Consider the following 24,201-nt stretch of genomic DNA (forward strand, 5'->3'; position numbering starts at 1 on the left):
GAATCAGTTTGCTGCACACCTGAAACTAACACAATATTGTTAATCATATGTACTCCTATATAAAATAAAAATTAAGAAAAAAATCTGGATAAAGTGATGTAATGGAAGGCTAAAAGTCAGGATACCTGGGTTCAAGCTCTGACTTAATTACTCATGAATTCTGCCTTCAGACCTTTGGGAGTGTCATGTTGCCTTTTGATCATCTCATTAATGGCTTTGAGGCAGCACAGTATGTTAATATTTATAGATGTGAAACTCCTGATTTAATAAAGTCACCAATGTGTTATCTTGGCCTTACTATTTTCATCCATAAAAAGGACAAAATTAAATTCTTTATGGTTCGGAAACCCAAATAATACATGTTTCAAATAATCTAATTTATTGAATACCTTTATAAAAGCTTAGCATTAATGCTATACTCAAAAATTACCTCTGGAATAAACAGTTTCCCCCATTTTACAAATTGGAAAACCTATGCTCTCATGTCACATGCTAGTAAAGTAATGCTCAAAATTCTCCAAGCCAGGCTTCAACAGTACATGAACTGTGAAATTCCAGATGTTCAAGCTGGATTTAGAAAAGGCAGAGGAACAAGAGATCAAATTGCCAACATTCGTTGGATCATTAAAAAAAGCAAGAGAGTTCCAGAAAAACATCTACTTCTGCTTTATTGACTATGCCAAAGCCTTTGACTGTGTGGATCACAACAAACTGGAAAATTTTTCAAGAGATGGAATACCAGACCACCTGACCTGCCTCTTGAGAAACCTGTATGAAGGTCAGGAAGCAACAGTTAGAACTGGACGTGGAACAACAGACTGGTTCCAAATAGGAAAAGGAGTACTTCAAGGCTGTATATTGTCACCCTGCTTATTTAACTTAAATGCAGAGTACATCATGAGAAACGCTGGGCTGGAGGAAGCACAAGCTGGAATCAAAATTGCCGGGAGAAATATAAATAACCACAAATATGCAGATGACACTATCCTTATGGCAGAAAGCAAAGAAGAACTAAAGAACCTCTTGATGAAAGTGAAAGAGAGTGAAAAAGTTGGCTTAAAGCTCAACATTCAGAATACTAAGATCATGGCATATGGTCCCATCACTTCATGACAAATAGATGGGAAAACAGTGGAAACAGTGAGAGACTTTATTTGGGGGTTCTAAAATCACTACAGATGGTGACTGCAGCCATGAAATTAAAAGACATGTGGTCCTTGGAAGAAAGTTATGACCAACCTAGACAGCATATTAAAAAGCAGAGACATTACTTTACCAACAAAGGTCCGTCTAATCAAAGCAATGGTTTTTCCAGTAGTCATGTATGGATGTGAGAGTTGGACTATAAAGAAAGCTGAGTGCTGAAGAACTGATGCTTTTGAACTATGGTATTGGAGAAGACTCTTGAGAGTCCTCTGGACTTCAAGGAGATCTAAACAATCATTCTTAAAGATCAGTCCTGAATATTCACTGAAAAGACTGGTGGTGAAGCTGAAACTCCAATACTTTGGCTACCTAATGTGAAGAACTGACTCATTTAAAATTACCCTGATGCTGGGAAAGATTGAAGGCGGGAGGAGAAGGGGATGACAGAAGATGAGATGGTTGGATGGCATCACCGACTCAATGGACATGAGTTTGAGTGGACTCTGGGAGTTGATGATGGACAGGGAGGCCTGGCGTGCTGCAGTCCATCGGGTTACTAGGAGTCGGACATGACTGAGTGAATGAATTAAACTGAATGCTGAAGTTGGTTGAGAGGGATATAGGTGTCATTTGATTCAACCCCTTAACACGCAGGGCAGGAAGTGAGGAACAGACTTTGAAAGAGTAAATTCAAGTAATAGGACAATTGAATCTTAGAACTATCTTCTGAAAGGGTTTTACAATAAATACTTTAAAAATCAGAGACAAAAATAGCAATAAGATCTGCCAAAAAAAAAAAAAAAATAGCCCATGGGAATGTAGCCTTCAATATCTTTTTGTCAGTTTGTTCTCTATGATTCCTTAATGCCTAGAAAAGCTCTTATCTCATAGTAGGTGGTTGGCAAACAAATGCCGACCATGTGGTAGGAACTTGATAACTGTGGTTGAAAAATTGAATATGCTGAGGATTACAGGGCACGTAAGGTTTAGGAAATAGATTTTTACAAATTCACTCAGATCATTGGTGATAAATACTACTTTCAGCTGCTAAAACAGGGCGTGGGGTACAGTTAATGTGGAAACCGAAGGGTGCTATAATTTTTCTCTTTTGATTCCCACAACCATGCTTCACAACTATTGGTTTAAAGATGAGACAGATGAGTTTCAAAGCGGCCTAACTGACCTGTTGAACTGGCAAAGTGACCTCTGAGAAACCATACTAGTTTTCTCCCTGCATCCTACCCCCACCTTAACTTATAACAGAGTCTTCTCCTCTCAGAAGTACAAGAGTTAATAGGTTAACACAAAAGCCTGGTAGGTTGTTGACTTACAATATTGAGCTTTTTATTCCAAGTCTTAATATTTAACATTGCTGCTGCCACCTTTCTTAAATGTCAGCTTCTTTTATTTGCCTTCATCCTTCTCGCCTTGATCATACTGACTCCTTTGTGCTACATGGATTTGCTGTCAGGCACCACCCTGTGCTGGTCGCCAGGCTTTTCTTCTACTAGTCATTGACATCTTGTCAGCAGTGTTGACACCTTTGCCCCAGGCCTGTGAATATGGCGATTGTTACCTTCTTGACTGACATTTTTGAAAATTTGTCAACATGTTAGTTATTATTTGCAGAGGGCGGGGGGCAGGGGATCCTTCACTACTTTAGAAGCCCTTTCTTAAAGTACTATTTTATTCTTTTAACCAACCCTATGGTTGTATGAAGTACAGGTTCTACATACCACATACTGTTTTCTTTTCTAAAAACTAATTGATTAATTTTAAAATTAATTAACTTTTTTGAGGTATAGTTGATTTATAGTATTATTTAGTTTCTGTTGTATAGCAAAGTGATTTAGTTTATATATATATATATATAGATAGAGATATACATATATTCTTTTTTAAAATTCTTTTCCATGGTAATTTTTTACAAGATACTGAATATAGATCCCTGTGGTATACAATATGGCATTGTTGTTTATCAATTTTATATTAATTTGTATCTGCTAATCTGAAACTCCTGATTTATCACTGTCACTCCCACTTCCTCTTTGGAAACCATAAGTTTGGTTTCTATATCTGTGAGTCTCTTTCTGTATTGTAAATAAGTTCAAAAAACATCTATTTCTACTTTATTTACTATGCCAAAGGCTTTGACTGTGTGGATCACAATAAACTGTGGAAAATTCTGAAAGAGATGGGAATATCAGACCACCTGACCTGCCTCTTGAGAAACCTATATGCAGGTCAGGAAGCAACAGTTAGAACTGGACATGGAACAACAGACTGGTTCCAAATAGGAAAAGGAGTATGTCAAGGCTGTATATTGTCACCTTGCTTATTTAACTTCTATGCAGAGTACATCATGAGAAACACTGGGCTGGAAGAAGCACAAGCTGGAATCAAGGCTGCCAAGAGAAATATTAGTAACCACAGATATGCAGATGACACCGCCCTTATGGCAGAAAGTGAAGAGGAACTCAAAAGCCTCTTGATGAAAGTGAAAGAGGAGAGTGAAAAAGTTGGCTTAAAGCTCAACATTCAGAAAACGAAGATCATGGCATCTGGTCCCATCACTTCACGGCAAATAGATGGGGAAAGAGTGGAAACAGTGGCGGACTTTATTTTTTGGGGCTCCAAAATCACTGCAGATGGCGACTGCAGCCATGAAATTAAAAGATGCTTACTCCTTGGAAGGAAAGTTATGACCAACCTAGATAGCATATTCAAAAGCAGAGACATTACTTTGCCAACAAAGGCCCGTCTAGTCAAGGCTATGGTTTTTCCTGTGGTCATGTATGGATGTGAGAGTTGGACTGTGAAGAAAGCTGAGCGCCGAAGAATTGATGCTTTTGAATTGTGATGTTGGAGAAAACTCTTGAGAGTCCCTTGGACTTCAAGGAGATCCAACCAGTCCATTCTGAAGGAGATCAGTCCCGGGTGCTCTTTGGAAGGACTGATGCTAAAGCTGAAACTCCAATACTTTGGCCACCTCATGCAAAGAGTTGACTCATTGGAAAAGAATCTGATGCTGGGAGGGATTGGGGGCAGGAGGAGAAGGGGATGACATAGGATAAGATGGTTGGATGGCATCACTGACTCGATGGACATGAGTTTGAGTAATCTGTGGGAGTAGGTGATGGACAGGGAGACCTGGCATGCTGCGATTCATGGGGTCGCAAAGAGTCGAACACGACTGAATTGAATTGAACTGAATGATGAGTGATTTGGGGCATCTTTTCATGTATTTGTTAGCTATCTGTATGTCTTGTTTGGAGAAATGTCTGTTTAGATCTTTTGATCTTTTTCCCACTTTTTGATTGAATTGTTTCTTTTTCTGGCATTGAGTTGTATGAGCTGTTTGTATATTTTGGAAATTAATCATTTTTCAGTTGTTTCATTTGCTACTATTTTCTCCCATTCTGAGAGTTGTCTTTTCACCTTACTTATAGTTTCCTTTGCTGTGCAAAAGCTTTTAAGTTTAATCAGGTCCGACTTGTTTGCTTCTGTTTTTATTTCCTTTACTCTAGGAGGTAGGTCATAGATGATCTTGCTTTATGTTATCTAGTATTCTGCCTATGTTTTCCTATAAGAGTTTTATAGTTTCTGGTCTTACATTTAAGTCTTTAATCCATTTTGAGTTTCTCTTTATGTATGGTGTTAGGAAGTGTTCTAATTTCATTCTTTTACAAGTAGCTGTCTAATTTTCCCAGCACCATTTATTGCAGAGGCTGTCTTTGCCCCATTGTATATTCTTGCCTCCTTTGTGTTTATTTCTGGGCTTTCCATCTTGTTCCATTGGTATACATTTCTGTTTTGTGCCAGTACCATACTGTCTTGATGACTGTAGCTTTGTAGTATAATCTGAAGTTAGGAAGGTTGATTCCTCTGGCTTCATTCTTCTTTCTCAAGACTGCTTTGGCTATTCAGGGTCTTTTGTGTTTCCATATGAATTGTGAAATTTTTTGTGCTAGTTCTATGAAAAATACCATTGGTAATTGGATAGGGATCGCATTGAATCTGTAGATTGTGTTTGGTAGTATAGTCATTTTCACAATATTGATTCTTCCTACCTAAGAACATGGAATATCTCTCCATCTCTTTTTGTTGTCTTTGATTTCTTTCATAAGTGTCTTATAATTTTCTGTGTACAGTTCTTTAATCTCCTTAGGTAAGTTTATTCCTAGATATTTAATTCTATTTGTTGCAACGGTGAATAGGATTGACTCCTTAATTTCTTTTCTGATTTTTGATTGTTAGTATATATAAATGCAAGTGATTTCTGTGTATTAACTTTGTATCCTTCAACTTTGCTAAATTCACTGATTAATTCTAGTGATTTTTTGATACTATCTTTAGGGTTTTCTATGTACAGTATCTCTCATCTACAAACAGAGCTTTACTGTTTGTTGATATGCAAAGTTAAATAGAGGTAGATAAAGGTAGATTAAGAAGATTTATATGCATAAAGATTATCTGCAAGGGGTAAAGAACAGTAGGAAAAGCAAACAAAGGAATAAATGTAGAAAAAAATAAGTTTAAAAAATTAAAAATTAAGATTAAAAAAAGAGAAAAAAAAAAACAGGGAAACTTCACAAAACTCCAAAAGCCCAACGTAGAGGCAGAGGTTTATAATGACAATAAAAAAATGTGACTGAGCAAAAGAAAAAAGTTCACAAGCTTAATTAGATTTCATAGTGCCAATAAAATCGACAACTAAAGCAGCATGAGAAAAAAATAAGAAAAGAAAAAATCCAAGAGAATCTACAGAGCAAGTCAACATAGGAATAATAAATGTTTTTCTTTAGTCACTGCTGTCAGTGTCCTTTCCCTCCCTGGGAGTCACAGTCCACCTCACCTCCCTAGGATGCCCTCCAACACTGTGCTGATCTCTGGACCTGCTGTGAGGGCTGCTTAGATTCTAATCTGGTCCTACTCCTGTGTGTTCTTGCCTCCAATGTCCACAGCTATCAGAGCTGGTGTGTTTTCTTTTGTAGGAGCTCTCCATGACCTTTTATATATTCCGTAGACACAGAGTCTGGCTAGTTGATCATGTGGATGTAATCTGCAGCTTATATAGCTGGTGGGAAGGTTTTGGGTCTTCTTCCTTAGCCACACGGCCCCTGGGTTTCAATTGTGGTTTTATTTCCACCTCTGCATGTGGGTTGTCCACTGGGGTTTGCTCCTGGGGCTGCCCTGGAGGGCTTGCGTCTGCCCCTAAGAGGACTAGGTGTGGAAGTGATGCAGCTGCTTGTGATGCAGCTGCTTGTGTCGCAGGGGTTCTGGCAGAAACAGGTACTCAGCAGGGGTTGGAGGCTAGGGCAGCAGGAAATATAGTGCTCTAGAAGGGTATGGCAACCAGTATTGGCCAATACATTCCAGTATTCTTGCCTGGAGGACCCCCTCCCTGACAGAGAAGCCTGGCAGGCCATAGTCTACAGGGTCACAAAGAGTCTGTCAGGACCGAAGTGATCCTGTGCCCATAGACACAACACTTTTTTTTTGCCTGTGGCAGCTCTACCTTAGTTGAGCATAAAGTCGGTGCAGTTGCTTGGCTTGCAGGGACCCTGGCGATGCCAAGTGTTTGCGACACAAACTGCCTCCGTTGCAGGAGTTAGGGCCCTATCAGAGTCTTTTTTTGAGCTTCTTGTAGCTGGTGATCAGAGGGCCTCTTTGGCCAGTCTTTCTGCATAGCTCCTCCTGTTCAGGCACTTAGAGGGCTCCCTTGCCTGGTGTCCTTCTCTGTTGTTCAGTGCATCCAGCACATAAAGGGGCCCTCTGGCTGGGGTCCTACTCTGTAGATCCGTGTGCAGGGCACTTAAAGTGGCACCATGGGTGGGGTCCTACTCTGTAGTTCAGTGCATCAGGAGTCTGATGGGCCAGCCTGTTTATTGTTCAGCTGCCAATGCTGGTGTGTGGGAAGAGAGAGGCTATCCTGATGGCTCCACTCTCTACACATGTCTCAGCAGTATCTCCTTGCTTCCATGGCTGCCTGGCTTTCCTCCACAGGCATTTCCCACCACAATCTCCTCCCTCACATCCCCTTGATCTGTCCCTCAGTTAACATCAGACTTCACCATGGGATTGCTCCACAGTCCCTAAACTCCAGGTCTCAGCCACTGCATCTTCCAGGGGACCTGCTTCCCTGTCCAGGGTATGTATGGCTGCAGCAAGGACTGTCTTATTCTCATTCCATTTAGGCTGCCACAGATCAGCTGTTTCACTCTCAGCCTTAAGTGTTTCTCCTCTGACTCAGACAATTGCCCTGATGTGGTTGTCAGACCCATGCTTCAGTTCCCCCACCTGCTGAGGCCATGTCCAGTCCTACTAACACTCCTGTTTTTCTCCCTAGTTCCTTTATCCTACCGAGTTTAGCGTGATTCTATATATTCTTTTCCTCTGGTCAGGTACTCCTGTCCACTCTTGGTGTTGGTGTTCTTGTATGCACTTCTGTGTCTGAAGGTGTATTCCTGATGTATCCATGGAGAGAGATGTACTCCACGTCCATCTATTCCTCCGCCATCTTGTTCTCCCCTCAAAACTTTTTCATAGTCTCATATCTGTCTAAAACTTTCATTAGAAATAAAAATTTCTCAAAATGGAGAAATGAAATCTGATTTTATGTTATAATTATAATCCTGTACCTAGGTTTTTCCATCATGGAAGCAGCTAATCCAAATAATTTCTGCTTTGCAAGTTTTTTTCCCCCCTCAGATATTTCTTCAAAGAGCAAAGTAAGTGAGCTAGAGTCAATTAATGCATTAATCCAACCTATGAATTAATCTAGCTATAAGTAGCTACACAATGTAATTTTTTTTTGCCTTAAAATAATCTCAGAATGGATGCTTCAAGAGCTGTTGTACCCCAAGATAGGGAACAATGTAGATATGTCATAATGAAATATAAGTGAAATGAGTGAGTGAAGGCTGTTTGATGATTTTAAATTGCAAGAAACATAGTAATAGTTATTATCTCTTCTTTAGTCCAACATAACACAGGCAATAGTCTTGCTTTTAACAGTGTTTTTTTTTTTTTTTTTAATCATTCTATTAAGGCGAATTAGGGGAAAATACAATTGGGGTACATAATTATTATGTAATTTGCTTTCCTCCCAAAGATATAACTGTTATGTATGCATATTTTTCTGTCTATGAATTCATGACCCAGCCAGGTTAATAGAATACTAGTGATAAAGAGTAATAATATAATAATAAAATAATTGGTCATTGTGTTATAGGATTGTACTTATTTTTATTTCTATTCTCAAATGAAAAACATTATGATTGAGTATCTCATTAATATCTGAATGGTATGTACTTCTCACATTTGATGATCGTTTTCCATGCATATGCACATATGCTATGTGTGTGTGTTTAATAAAACCATCATGAATAATTTTTAGGTCAGTTTCCTAATAAGTATTATTTGCTTATTCATTCAAGTATCTTATTCATTTTGATTATAAAGTAAGTGACCTATTTTTACAGTGGGCTTTCACATTTTGAAAATGTATTGTTGGTGGTCAGAACTGATGCCTTTTAAGCAGATAAATGTCCCCATATGAACACTTTTTAAGAGTATGTGCCCAGCTTATTTAAATAAGGTAGGCATTTTAGATGATGGTGGCTAAACTTGAATGTCTCACTTGAGAATAAGAATTAGGAGAAGCTTTAAAATGGCTAAAGAAATGATTTTCAGGCTTGGGTTCACAGTGCAATCTCTTATAGAGATTTTTTAAAATTAGAGTGTTTGAGTCCTACTCAGAGTGATTCTGATGTAACTGGTATGGAGTCTCTCTTGCCAAGACATTGGAATTTAAAAAAAAAAAGCAAAAACCTCTCCAAAATTTTAACATGTAGATTTAAAAATGTCTGGGCTAGACCTATAAAATATCAACAATTCTGGATAAGGAAGCAAAGGAAGTCAATTTGCAGAGACATAAAAATCCTAGATAAACAGAGAGGAGGAGAAAGGAAGAGATAAATCATATGGCTTTCCGAGTGGAGTCCCAGCCTTTCCTGGACACCATGATGCATTCCCTCTGAGTTACGTGAGATACTTCTATTCCATCCCAATAACCTTCTGAACCTAGTTGTTACTTGGAACCAAAGGAGTCCATTTGAATCTGAAAGTTCAAAATCATGGTGGGCAGAAATGTGACCCCTATGGACTGTAGCCTGCCAGGCTCCTCTGTCCATGGAATTCTCCAGGCCAAAATCCTGGGGTGGGTAGCTGTTCCCTTCTCCAGGGGATCTTCCCAACCCAGGGATCAAACCCAGTTCTCCTGCACTGCACGTAGATTCTTTACTGTTTGAGCCACCAGGGAATCCCAAGGATACTGGAGTCAGTGGCCTATCCCTTCTCGAGGGGAATTTCCCAACCCAAGAATCAAACCAGGGTCTCCTCCATAAAGTTCGATTCTTAACCAGCTGAGCTACCAGTGAAGCCTTATTTTAAACTGAATCCTAGCAAAATTGTGAGGTCAATTTTATGTCAGTTATTGTGATTGAATTAAAGAATACCTGTATTTACATTGCCCAGAAAGTTATTTTTCGTTTCTACTAGGTAGCTCTTTTGAGAGCCTTTGCTAAATTCTATAGTCTTCCAGAGGTAAGAGTTGAATGTTGCTCTTATTGTTCAGTTGCTAAGCTATATCCAACTCTTTGTGACCTTATAGACTGCAGCATACCAGGCTTCGCTGAGTTTCAGTGTCTGCTGGAGTTTGCTCAAACTCATGTCCATCACTCTTGGTGATGCCATCCATCTGCCGCCCCCTTCGACCGATGGATGGCATCACCAAGTGATGAACATGAGTTTGAACAAACTCATGAGTTTGAGTCAGTAATGCATCCAACCATCTTGTCTTCTGTCATCTCCTCTCCTCCTGCCTTCAATCTTCCCCAGCATCAGGGTCTTTTCTAATGAGTCAGTTCTTTGCATGAGGTGGCCAAAGTATTGAGGCTTCAGCTTCAGCATCAGTCCTTCTGGTGAATATTCAGGGTTGATTTCCTTTGGTATTGACTTACTTAATCTCCTTGCAGTCCAAGGGACTGTCAAGAGTCTTCTCCATCATTACAATTTGAAAGCATCAGTTCTTGAGTGCATCAATTCTATGATCCAACTCTCACATCGATACATATACTCTACATTAGAATAATAGAATATTGGACATTTAAAAAATATCTGAAATATAGCTAATGATTATTTCATGTAAACTGATCATTATCATCTTATGGAAACTGATGTAAAAAAGAAGGTAAGTACTAGTATGAAGGTCACTAGTATGATGCATTCAACAAATATTATAAGCATTTTTCTGCTAAGTCTTATGCTAGGTGCTGAACGTAATTAGATGGGACACAATACGTGTAAGCAACCAAGAAACAAAGTATGATTTGGTAACAACTGTGCTTGTGGATAGCTGCGGAAATGCCCTGGTGGAGATAAGACTGACTCTTAGAAAACTAGTTGGAATTTTCAGAGCAGGAAAACCAGGCAGGAAAAAACATTGTAGGAAAAATAAAAAATCATAATGCATAGATGCATTAATGATATTGGTTTTTATGAGAAATTATAAGTGGTTCAATAAACTGAAGTATCAGATGTGAGGGAATGGTAGTAGATGAGATTAGAAAGGCTGAAACGTGATTAGAACAAGTAAGCAAAGGGAAAAACCCAGATCACAACTGAGATTATCTAATAATAAAGAGATTATGCTGTATTCTGTATTCTACAAGCATTGAAGCTCCTTGGAGGATTTTGTAGATGGATATGAAATGAAATGAAATTTAAGTACAACCTTTAAGTATATAAATTTGGGACCTCTCATGGTCTATGATTGTCATGGAGTTATTTTTTTCTTTATTAATTTATTTTAATTGGAGGCTAATTACATTACAATATTGTGGTGGTTTTTGCCATACATTGACATGAATCAGCCATGGGTGTACATTTGTCCCTCCATTCCAAACCCCCCTCCCACCTTCCTCCCCATCCCATCCATCTGGATCATCCCAGTGCCCCGGCTTTGAGTGCCCTGTTTCATGGATTGAATTTGGACTGGCCATCTATTTCACATATGGTAATATGCATGTTTCAATGCTATTCTATCAAATCATCCCACCCTCACCTTCTCCCACAGAGTCCAAAAGTCTGTTCTTTATATCGGTGTCTCTTTTGCTGTCATGAACATAGGGTTGTCGTTACCATTTTTCTAAATTCCATATATATGTGTTAATATACTGTATTGGTGTTTTCCTTTCTGATTTGCTTCACTCTGTATAATAGGCTCCACTTTTATCCACCTCATTAGAACTTATTCAAATGTGTTCTTTTTAATAGCTGAGTAATATTCCATTGTGTATATGTACCACGGCTTTCTTATCCATTTGTCTGTCGATGGACATCTCGGTTGCTTCCATGTCCTAGCTATTGTAAACAGTGCTGCAGTGAACATTGGAGTACATGTGTCTCTTTCAATTCTGGTTTCCTTGGTGTATATGCCCAGCAGTGGGATTGCTGGTTTGTATGGCAGTTCTATTTCCAGTTTTTTAAGGAATCTCCACACTGTTCTCCCTAGTGACTGTACTACTTTGCATTCTCACCAACAGTGTAAGAGGTGTTTTCTCCACACCCTCTCCAGCATTTATTGTTTGTAGACTTTTTGATGGCAGCCATTCTGACCAGCGTGAGATGGTACCTCATTGTGGTTTGATTTGCATTTCTCTGATAATGAGTGATATTGAACATTTTTTCATGTGTTTGTTAGCCATCTGTATGTCTTCTTTGGAGAAATGTCTGTTTGGTTCTTTGGCCCATTTTTTAATTGGATCGTTTATTTTTCTGGTATTGAGCTGCATGAACTGCCTGTATGTTTTGGAGATTTAATTCTTTGTCAGTTGTTTCATTTGCTATTATTTTCTCCCATTCTGAAGGCTGTCTTTTCAACTTGCTTATAATTTCCTTTGTTGTGCAGAAGCTTTTAAGTTTAATTAGGTCCCATTTGTTTATTTTTGCTTTTATTTCTATTACTCTGGGAAGCGGGTTATAGAGGATCTTGCTATGATTTATGTAAGTGAGTGTTCTTCCTATTTAGGAGTTTTATAGTTTCTGGTCTTATATTTAGATCTTTAATCCATTTTGAGGCTATTTTTGTCTATGGTGTTAGCAAGTGTTCTAGTTTCATTCTTTTACAGGTGATTGACCAGTTTTCCCAGGACCACTTGTTAAAGAGATTGTCTTTCTTCCATTGTATATTTTTTCCTCCTTTGTCAAAGATAAGGTGTCCCTAGGTGTGTGGATTCATCTCTGGGCTTTCTATTTTATTCCATTGATCTATATTTCTGTCTTTGTGCCAGTGCCATACTGTCTTGATAACTGTAGCTTTCTAGTATAGGCTGAAATTGGGCAGGTTGATTCCTCCAGTTCCATTCTTCTTTCTCAAGATTGTATTGGCTATTCGAGGCTTTTTATATTTCCATACAAATTGTGAAATTATTTGTTCTAGTTCTGTGAAAAATACTGTTGGTAGCTTGATAGGGATTGCATTGAATCTATAGATTGCTTTGGGTAGTATACTCGTTTTTACTATATTGATTCTTCTGATCCATGAACATGGCATATTTCTTCATCTATTTGTGTCATCTTTGATTTGTTTCATCAGTGTTTTATAGTTTTCTATATATAGGTCATTTGTTTCTTTAGGTAAATTTATTCCTAAGTATTTTATTCTGTTTGTCACAATGGTGAATGGGATTGTTTCATTAATTTCTCTTTCTGTTTTCTCATTGTTACTGTATAGGAATGTGAGGGATTTCTGTGTATTAATTTTATATCCTACAACTTTACTATATTCATCAACTAGTAATTTTCTGGTGGTGTCTTTAGGGTTTTCTATATAGAGGATCTGTCATCTGGAAACACTGAGAGTTTTACTTCTTTTACTATCTGGATTCCTTTTATTTCTTTCTCTTCTCTGATTGCTGTGGCTAAAACTTCCAAAACTATGTTGAATAGTAGTGGTGAGACTGGGCACGCTTGTCTTGTTCTTGACTTTGGAGGAAATGCTTTCAATTTTTCACCATTGAGGATAATGTTTGCTGTGGGTTTATTGTAGATGGCTTTATTATGTTGAGGTATGTTCCTTCTATTCCTGCTTTCTGGAGAGTTATTATTATTATTATTATTATTTAGATTGAATTGTAAGTAACTAAAATCTTTTCTCAGTCTCCTCTAAAAAACTCTGAAGTAGAAAAAGCAAACTGAAAAAAGTCATCTTTAGACATCTCTCATTCTCAATGTCTCATGTCTGACAATGGTTTTATAAAAGAAGTGTTACTTTTATCTTTACTGTCAAAAAATCTGCTGAACATTTAGTCTCTCCTTTGTCTCTGGGTTTACTCTTGCCCTCCATCCTGATCTCAGTTCTTTATTACTTCACCTTTCTTTGATTCTGTAGTTTTCCTTTAGTTTCTAGGTGTCTGACTCCCATCAACCCTCTAAGCTTCTCTATAGAAAACAGACTCTATGATAGTCGGCACCTCATTGGACTTACTCTGTGCTAAATCCCCAGTGACTATACTAGTACCTGGCATATAATAAACATTGCACAAATGCTTAACTGAACTCATGAATGAATGAATTCATCCATTATGACCGTGGTCCTTAATCTGTTTAAAGTGCATTTTGAACAGCTAGAGAGATTGTGGTGATGTCCAGATTATAAGATGATTCCTTCATTAGAGAAGGGAAAGGAGGAGGGAAATTTAAAATTCAGGTTTCTGTATTTAACCCTTTTAAGTACGTTAGCTGGTTCCTCCATTTCAGAGCACAAAAGGTAAATGAGCTATCTAACAAAGGACAGTGAGAATGTTGAAAAACATATGTTAAAAATAATAATGAGCAAATAAATAATGAGGATTACCTTGAGGAAAAGTGATTTTATTTATCTTTTTCTCTACAAAGGGCAGAGTTGCCTTTAGGAATAAGTATTTTATATAAAATATGATGTAATATAAATGTATATTTTGCAAATATTTTTGATTCTAATGAAGATATTAATTTGAATATGCTACAGTCACTGCCTTCAAGGAGCATATGTTCTGTTTGCAGAGAAAAATCAACCTGCACAGCCCAGTATGATGACTACTGAGGTGGAGCCATATTTTAAATGATAAAATATCTAAGAAAAGAATCAGCTACATTAGACAAGTGTATGGAATCTATTAAGGAAATGCCCCAGGAAGCATATGCTCACATAAGTTGAGTTTCAAAGAATCACTAAGAGCTTGATGGGTGAAGAATGTGTTAGATTATATTTCAGGCTAACGGGAATACATCAGATAATGCATGAGGCAAAGGATAATGTGGTGAATGATCTGTGATTTTAATTTTGTGTTCACTTGATTGGTTGGTAGGTTTCTTTATGTTTTTCTATATGTAATCTTAAGAGACTTTATCTGTTTTATTCACCACTATTTTTTACTTATTACAGGATAGACTCTCTTCTATGTCAATACTTTCTTTTTCTTTTTGTTGTGCCTGATGCCAGTATAACATCCTTTGTACAGTAGTGTGACTGGGGAACTAATTCTCATCATTCAACATCTAGGTTTTTTCTTATATTTGTTAGGTGGCTCAGACAGTAAAGCATCTGCTTGTACTGAAGGATACCTGGGTTTGATCCCTGGGTTGGGAAGATCCCCTGGAGAAGGAAATGGCAACCCACTCCAGTACTCTTGCTTCGAAAATTCCATGGACTCAGGAATCTGGTAGGCTACAGTCCATGGGGTCGCAAAGAGCCGGACACAACTAAGCGACTTCACTTCACTTCACTGGATGACTAGAAAAATAGTATTATATGAAATTATATTATATTGAATATTGGAATAATATTCTTTAGAAGGGAATATGATGAGGTACATTTTGAAGGAGTTGAGTTTGAATTAACAACAAAGTATCCACTTCCAAATGTCTTGAAGTCTCTTGGAAATCTGAATCTGGAGGTTGCAATTTGGATTTGGGAGGAATTAACCTTGTGATGAGGGCTGAAATTTAAGATGCTTAAGTTCCTTGAGCAATAGTGCAGAGGGGAAGAAGCTATCAAATTTCAGAAAATGAAGGCTTGAGTATATTATGAGGTCAAACAGACTGGGTTGCTATAACACCACACTATGGTAAAAAGTCACAAAAACAAAACAAAAATATTGCCCTGTATGTACAACATGAAAAAGGACTGCCTATTATGTGGCATCCAGTTCTATCACTTCATGGCAAATAGATGAGGATAATGAGGAAACAGTGTCAGATTTCATTTTTCTGGCATCCTAAATCAATGTGGATAGTGACTGCAGCCACAAAATGAAAAGATGCTTGCTCCTTGGAAGAATAGCTATGACAAACCTGGAAAGTGTATTAAAAAGCAGAGATATCACTTTGCCAGCAAAGGTCTGTGTGGTCAAAGCTCTGGTTTTTCCAGTAGTCATATATGTATGTGAGAGTTGGATCATAGAGAAGGCTGAGAATTGAAGAATTGATGCTTTCAAACTGTGATATTGGAGAAGAGTCCTGAGAGTCCCTTGGACAGTAAGGAGATCAAATCAGTCAATCCTAAAGAAATCAAATGTGAATATTCATTGAATAGACTGATATTGAAGCTGAAGCTCCAATACATTGGCCACCTGATGTGAAGAGCTGACACTTGGAAAAGACCCTGATGTTGCAAAAAATTGAAGGCGGGAAGAGAAGGGGATGACAGAGGATGAGATGGTTGGATGGCATCACTGACTCAATGGACATGAGTTTGAGCTAACTCAGGGAGATTATGATGGACAGAGAAGGCTGGTGTGCTGTAGTTCATGGGGTTGCAAAGAGTTGGACACAACTTAGTGACCAAACTAACCATAACAAATTACAACTAAAGGTTGTATCTTATCTGCCTATACATTAGTAGTATTTTTGTTGATGAAATAAAATATACATTTTATGAAAAGTTATACCTCTCATTTGAAAAAGTTTTGTGTGTATTGCTTTTTTTGTTATGTGTTTTGCTGTTTGCTTTTCATTTTTGTTTTGAAACAAGAAAAATCTTGCAAAGTTTGCCCACATTATTTCCTTTCTAATATTGAGGTAGCAACATTTGTAAGAGTTTCAAAGCAATGCTTTGTGTATTTAAAACTACATAAATTAAGAAATGCAAGTTGAATTACACATATATGTCTACTTCCTTGGTCTATTGTCCAAAGCTGTATAACTATAATTTTTGAAAAACTAAAATTCACCTGTGAGATTCAAGAGGTTAGTTACTTCAGTATAAAGCCACAAAAAGATGAGAGACTGTATCACTTCAGTGAACATGGAACTATAAGCATTTCTATCATTATCATCAGATGAAAGGTTTCCCAAAGTTTCTAGGTTCCTCAGACTTGGAAGGAAATTTTTTTGTAAAATTTCTCTGGTGTTAACCAAACTGTGGTGTCAGGAAATTCTTCCTTCATCTGATCCAAACTTCCTTGATTCAGTTTGAATTATTATTTAGAGCTAAGGAAGGGCTTCTCAGGTGGCTCAGTGGGTAAAGAATCTGCCTGCAATGCAGGAGATGCGGGTTCAATTCCTGGGTTGGAAAGAGTCCTTGGAGGAGGAAATGGCAAAGCACTCCAGTGTTCTTGCCTGGAGAATCCCATGGACAGAGGAGCCTGGTGGGCTACAGTCCATAGAGTTGCAAAGAGTTGGATACAACTGAAGCGACTAAGCACGCAGGCACAGAGCTGAGAAAATCTCATGGAAGCTGTTTATTTCCTCACCTATTCCTGCACACACTCACACAGACACATGTGCCTCAAATTAACACATCTCAGATTATCCCGCATTTTGTTATATTATATATTATAACTTTTGTTTTTGTTAATAATCCTTTTAATAATATTGCAATCCATGTGAGAACTAGAAGAATTATCCACACAATATAGAACTGCACAATATTCAGAAATGTGCCTTGAAACCCAGAACATTCTTGGCAGAAGATGCGTGCCACAGCCAAAGCGTAGATGCCATCAGGCACCACTTTGCAGGCACCAGAGACACATTAGTCTTTCAGTTGACAAGTTTGATGCCTTTTTACATATTAAGTGAACTTTACTTTGCATTATAAATGGTGGAGGTCCAGAAATAATTTTTATGCAAGTCATGGCAATCTTTATCTACATAAGACACACTCCTATAAAATTAAAGTTCTGCTCAAACAACTTTTGAGTGATTATTCACAAGAGAAAAGAGTTCTTACTTTAGAATTAACTAGACTGGTCCATTCAGTAACTGCTTTGGCTAAGAAAATTCATCTTCTTTATATTTGCCAGTATTATTTGTCTTTCAAAGATAAACAGAGAGAAAGAGAGGAAGGGAGGGAGAGAAGGAGAGAAACAGAGACATTTTATAAAGAACCCGATGAAAGCTTTAATAATCTCTGCAATCAGAGAGACAGCATTTGGCAAGCACCTACTATGTTGCAGTGGGCCATGCACTTTGTAAAGGATTTTTTGATTGATTTTTTCCAATAATTCAAGGTAGCTTTATACTGTACCCATTTAACAAATATAATTTTACAGTTTGAGAGCCAATGGATGATTTCAACATTAACTGTTTGGTACCTGTTTTTGCTGAAGAAAGTCTCCCCGTACACATGAGTACATTATCCACTTTCCAAATTAGATGTCTCCCTATGGCTTATGATTTCCTGCATTTTCCAGTATCTCTAGGAGGTGGGAAATTAGGCAGCCAGAATTTATGCTGCTGTACTGAAAACGGTAAAGGAGAAAAAACAAGGGTGTGTTAGGTGGCTTTCCTAAATTCTCATAAATAGAATGAATTTACTGGAAATTGAATTTAGGTCTCCTGACTTGCTGTTTTTTTTTTTTTTTAAACATATTTCTGAGCACTAAAGATACTTCTACAAATTAAGTACAAAAAGGCTAGGTTAATGGGTTCAGGGTTTTTTGTGTTTGAATCTCAGTATGTTTTAAGTATAGTTTTTTGTTTATTTAATTGATATTATTTCTGTTAATATTCTCTGTACTGCTTTTGAAATAAGAAAAAGATGATATATGAATTTTATTCTCCGCTAACTGACTTTATTGGCCAGTCTTAATCATTCCAAACAGACCAGTGTGATCTATATTAATATTAATGCTGTGCTGAAGTGATTTTTGTAAAAGATTATATGGAGAAATCAGATGTGATTCAAGAATAATTATTGGCTATTTGTCTTTTTTTGCAGTCACAATATGGAGCTTCAGTTTCTGCTAAGCCCGAACTCCCCCTGTTTTATACTCCCATTGATCTGGTGGACATTAGTGTGGAAATGGCTGGATTGAAGTTTACAAATCCTTTTGGTCTTGCCAGTGCAACTCCAACTACCAGTTCGTCAATGATTCGAAGAGCTTTTGAAGCTGGATGGGCCTTTGCTCTGACCAAAACTTTCTCTCTTGATAAGGTAAGAAATTATTTTTGAAGTTGTGTTTAAATATCTATCACTTATTTTAATTAGGGAATAAATATTATAATGCAAAGGTTCACCAAGATATAACAGTTATTAAACTATTGGGTAAGACCGATTATTACAAATGAGCTAATTTCATTACATTTCTTCTGTCTCAGGATGGGGAATGGGATAGATTTCTATTTCTCATTTGTCTGTATGTGTGTTAGTCACTCAGTCATGTCTGACTCTTTAGGATGCATGGACTGTAGCCCGCAAGGCTCCTCTGTCCCATGGAATTCTCCAGGCAAGATGCTGGAGTAGGTAGCCATTCCTTTCTCTAAGGGATCTTCCCGACCCAGGGATCAAACCCCAGTCTCCTGCATTGCAGGCAGACTCTTTATCCTGAACCACCAGGGAATCACTGTGTTTTGTCTAGGAAGTAACAAAATTTTAAATACTACAGAATGTCTATTTCATTTAATAATCACAGACTAACTCTTATTTTGGCATTATTATTTGTTTTGTGATTTCTGAATGTGTGTGAATGAGAACATGTGCCTCAACTCAAAGTTAGACAATGAATTTGACTTGCACATAATTCTGGAAACCAGTTCATGTAAAAATGAATCACTCAGTATAACTTAATTGGTGCCTGGAATAAGAGTTTTCTTGAATTTTTAAATTCAGAAATGTTTCCCCAAATGCATTGACCTGAGTTTAATTTGACATTATGACTGTGTTCTCACATTACAAGTGGACATACTTAGTAGAAAATTAACTACATATTAAAGTTAAGATTGAGTCTTTAAAATACAGAAAGTATATAAGTGAACATTTTAAAAGTAGGATAATTTATGCAATAGAGGGTTGCATCCTCATATGACTTTCAATTAGAAAAGATCAGCAAAATTTAGCATTTTTTGACCTTTTATTGATAAAATTTTAGATGATACACCTATTGGTATATTTAATACTTACTGGTAGTTAGTAATAATTAATGTATAAGAATGTGTGAATCTAGTGACTGAGAAAAGACTATTATTATTTAAATCAGCCTTATCCTTAGGCAAAGAAAATAATAGAGAACAAAAATGCCCCATTAAGCACATTCTCTTCTTTCTCCTCTTACTAGGATCAATAGCTGGCATTATTATGGCTAAAACATCTTGGCTGTCTCATTCTGACAGCTTCACAAGATGCTACGTATAAATGTGATCATGATTATCTAGAAATCCTCAAAAGTTAGAAACCTACTGCATGAAAAAAAATTACCTAAATATTTTTATATTAAATAGCTAAAGGAATTTTTTTAAATAAATTGGCTGAATTCTCAGAAATTCTTTGGTTAAATAAAGTGTAAAAATAAACAACATACTGAATTTAGCTTCAGAATATCCTTAATCAGTTGTTTACATCTTTATAGAATATTGACATTATATTTGTTTGTATTTCAATTCTTCCTTTAAGAATTACTCAGAAGCTCTAATCCGATGTTTAATCCATTGAGAAAAACTGAATCTCTGATACCATTTAATGACTAGTTATGCTATTGAAAAAATTTTGTATGTAAACAAAAATGGGTAGCTAATCAGGAATAAGTGAAGAATGGTAGGAAAAAGGATGTTTGCTTCGAATTTGCTGGTTTCTTTGCTTACAAAAATTGAATTCTGATTAATCAGAGACATTTGTCTTTACTCTGTTGGTGACATGCATTTGATTTGTGAAGCTGTCTCTTTCAGTAACCTAAAAGCAGTTACCTTCATTAAGATCACCAGCAGAAATGAATGTGGGAGCTAACTTCCTTCTAGACCTCCAATTTGAATTTAATCTATCAATTCAGAAGTCTGTGATGATGTTTCAAAAGGAGAGTTAGGGACAGATGCAAATTAAATTTGGCACATAAAACATAATGGGGTTTTAGGAAGCTTTGTTTTACTTACTTTGATGATGGCTACAACAAAATATTTGTGCAAAAACTATGTTAAATGCACTCATGCAGATTGTAGTGACATAAATAAGGATGCCTCCTTGGGCTTCTGTAAGTCTATTTTAAAAATGATTACTTCCCATACATGATTTTGCAACATAGTCAGTTTGTATCATGAAGATCTACTTTTTGTTTTGTTTTCTCATATTGTCTCTATTTAACGATTAAATATGTTTCAAATATATTATTGTCCTATGATTTTTGTGCTTTCTTATTGGTGAAATGTTGTAGTATACAACTCATGTTTTTCACAGCCTCTTACTAAAGACATCTATTCAAGTATTATATGTACTACACATTTGTGTGACATTATAGCATACCAATTTAGATTATCCTTGTTATAATTAGTATGCAATTTCAAGAATCTACTTAAAATGTATTAAAATTCAGAGTCCTGACATTTGAAATTTGGATGCTTTTAATATGACAAAGGTTATTCTATGGAGTTTTGTTATCATATGAAATATTAATATTTCACAATGCAGTTTTGATGAAGTACAATTTGCCAAGCTTGCATATGATAAAGAAATTAAATGCTTACCAAGGGAGTTCAGTAAAAATTAGAGCCCTGTCTGAACATCTGCTGGAAATTTTATTATCCTGTCCTACTGACAGTGTGGGTCCCTCTTTGTTTTTCTAGATTGACAGCTGAATATTACACTGATTTCTATAGCAAGCGTGTTTAGGTGAACTTTGTTTCCCTTTTTTTTTTTAATTTTTGGAGCATTTGGAACATGCTTTGACTTTCATCCTATATATTTATATATATACTCTTGACATTTGTAGATACCAGATTGAGGTCTAATATGCTATAGCAATGATAGACCATTGACTTACAGTGAAATGCCAATTGATATCTCAGTAAACAGAAATATTATTATTCTTTACTGTGCAGTCTGTATAGAGGCTGTATGTGCTTTCTTTAGAGAGGCAAATGATCAGTCTTTTAATGTTAAATATAACAAAGACCTGTGTTTGCTTTTGTGTTAAATAGCATAAAAGTTGGCTTTTATTAACTATATTCTTCCTTCCCAAATCAGAGTTGCTTAGAGTTTCCTAAAATACCTAGATTGCTTTTCTTGAAGTCCTGTTTATAAAGACAATATTGGAAATATCACTATAAAATGATATTTAAAATATAATTATAATATTTTAATATAAATATATATTGAGTTCAAGTTTAAAAAGGTAGGAAAGAAATCAATTGGTCAAGTTTAATTAAAGCCAAACTCTCACGACAAACTGATGTAATGCTTTAACTGGCAATATTAGATGTTGTTAATATTTCATATAAAATAACCTCCTTACCTGTGTTTGCATTATACTGATAGAAAATAGAAAACGTGTTTTGGTTTTGTTAATTTTATTTTATTTATTTCTCTTAGGTAGCAATATATTATATACTTCAAATATATAATATCTAACTGCAGGGTGTATATATCTTTACTACACAGATAAACTCAGAAGGGTTTACCACTATAATAAATCAAATTCAAACCTAAGCAGAAGTTCTGTTCATTTATAAGCTATATATATATATATATATATATATATATATATACACATACACACACACACATATACACACACACACATACCTATATATATATATATTACAGTACACTTGTGATTGATTTTTTTAATATCTCAAATGCATATATTTTATTTTTTAAGTATCAAATAATTAGGTAAATAGATATACAAATAATGAGTTTCTCTCAACATAAAATACTGAAAACTAAAATCTGAGAAATATTTAAGGTTCTTCATTATTTCTTTGGCATCAAAGTATTGATTGTAACTGTTGCCATAAAATAGTCTTATACCACACAGCACAATGCTGAGTGTATAGGAAGAGTTTGATAAATGTTTCATAAATATTCTTTGGATAAATGAATTAGTAAATGAATACATAGATTTCTTGGCAAGAGCATATTGAGCTTATTTTTTTTTCTAGCCACATAAACAGATAGTTAACACAAAAAAATTGATTGTTCTGAGTATTGATCTCAATCAAGGGAGAAAAGGCCAATTTAAAATTTTCATATCCTAGGTTGCTTTTATAGTTTATGTTTATATGTCTAAAAATGAAAATGTCAGTGGAATTTCTAAGTGCATAGACTGCATATTAAGTTTTAGGTTGTTGACTAAGCCTTTAAAAATACAGAGAATTTTTTAGAAAACAGTGTAAGTATCACACAGTATCAGCAAGGGGAATAAAAATTACCTGGCTGAATTATCTAAGTTCATGTGTGAAGAGCCCTGATGAAAAAAAAATGTAGCCTGTTCTTGAATACTTTTAGTGATAGAACATGCTAGATCTTTAAGGCAATGCAGCCAGCTATAGGCATAGAAAGATCTAGTTTAGAAATATATTTCATTCATTGTCCCCAAATCAGCCTTCTCACAAGTTGCATCCATGTTTTATAGTTCTGCCCTCGGAGACATCATGACATAAATTAATCTAACTTATTAACATAAATGAATTGTTGATTTTAAAATATGGTGGTTTTTTTTTTCTTCTTCCAAGTAAATAAATACCCTAGAGAAAGGCTAATAAGTATGGAAATGTAGTGCCATCTAGGGAAAAGAAATTTGACCTGGGCAATTCTAGTCTCTGTTCAAGGTTGCTTCTGTATCACTGTCTTGAACTTATTGTTTGAAATTGGAGGTCATTATTATGATTATTATTTTTATACATATTACTAACTACCATTTATTGAGTACTTAGAATGTATGGACATGGACATTGCCAAATATTGTTCATAAGTTATTCATTGAATCTTCATAATATCTCTATAAGATAGTAAATTTGAACGCCATGGGTAATAGGAGCACTGACTCCCTACAAAGTTGAAAATCTGCTTATAACTTTATAGTTCAACTCTCTGTATTTGTGATTCCACATCTGCAGATTGGACCAACCATGGGCCCATATAGTACTTAATTACTGAAAAAAAAAATCTGCAAAGAAGTGGACTGTGTAGTTCAAATTTGCACTGTTCAAGGATCAACTATAATAGTCTGAGAAAGTTAAATAACGTGCCAAGGCCTTGGAACAATTGCTTTTTCACTCAGTTAAACTACGACACTGGTAGTTTGGTTGAAGGAGCTTCCCAGGTGGCCCAGTGGTAAAGAATCTGCCTGCCAGTGCAAGGGATGCAGGAGACACAGATTTGATCCCTGGATTGAGAATATTCCCTGGAGTAGGAAATGGCAACCCATACCCGTATTCTTGCCTGGGAAATTTGATGGATAGAGGAGCCTGGTGAGCCACAGTCCCTGGAGTTGCAAAGGGTCAGACATGACTGAGCACACACACATACACACACAGTTTGGCTGAGCTCATATGGGAAGTTCTTCTGCATCACATGGTGTCTGCTGGGCTCATTCATGCCTTTGCAGTCAATTGGAGGGATGCCTGGGGACTGGCATGGTGCCTCCACTCATGTGTCTAGTTGAAGTTGCTGTAATTGCTGAGATGGCTGGCCCCCATCCATCTCTTCATAATGTCTCTTTCCTCTTGGTGTTCTAAGAAGGCAAGAGTGGAAGCTTCAAGGTCCATTGAGACCGAGACCCCAGTCACACATTGTCACTT

At 36.4% G+C, this 24,201-nt stretch overlaps 1 protein-coding gene across 2 annotated transcripts in view; it reads left to right on the forward strand.

Annotated features, from left to right (window-relative positions):
* Nucleotides 1-24,201, forward strand: part of DPYD (dihydropyrimidine dehydrogenase) — a 922,445-nt gene that overhangs the window by 441,199 nt on the left and 457,045 nt on the right. For both annotated transcript variants that reach the window (NM_174041.2, XM_059881513.1), the window contains 1 exon segment: nt 18,413-18,628. In NM_174041.2, the coding sequence (NP_776466.1) occupies nt 18,413-18,628 (216 nt within the window).

Source organism: Bos taurus, chromosome 3 (genome assembly GCF_002263795.3).
Source record: "Bos taurus isolate L1 Dominette 01449 registration number 42190680 breed Hereford chromosome 3, ARS-UCD2.0, whole genome shotgun sequence".
NCBI classification, from domain to species: Eukaryota; Metazoa; Chordata; class Mammalia; order Artiodactyla; family Bovidae; genus Bos; species Bos taurus.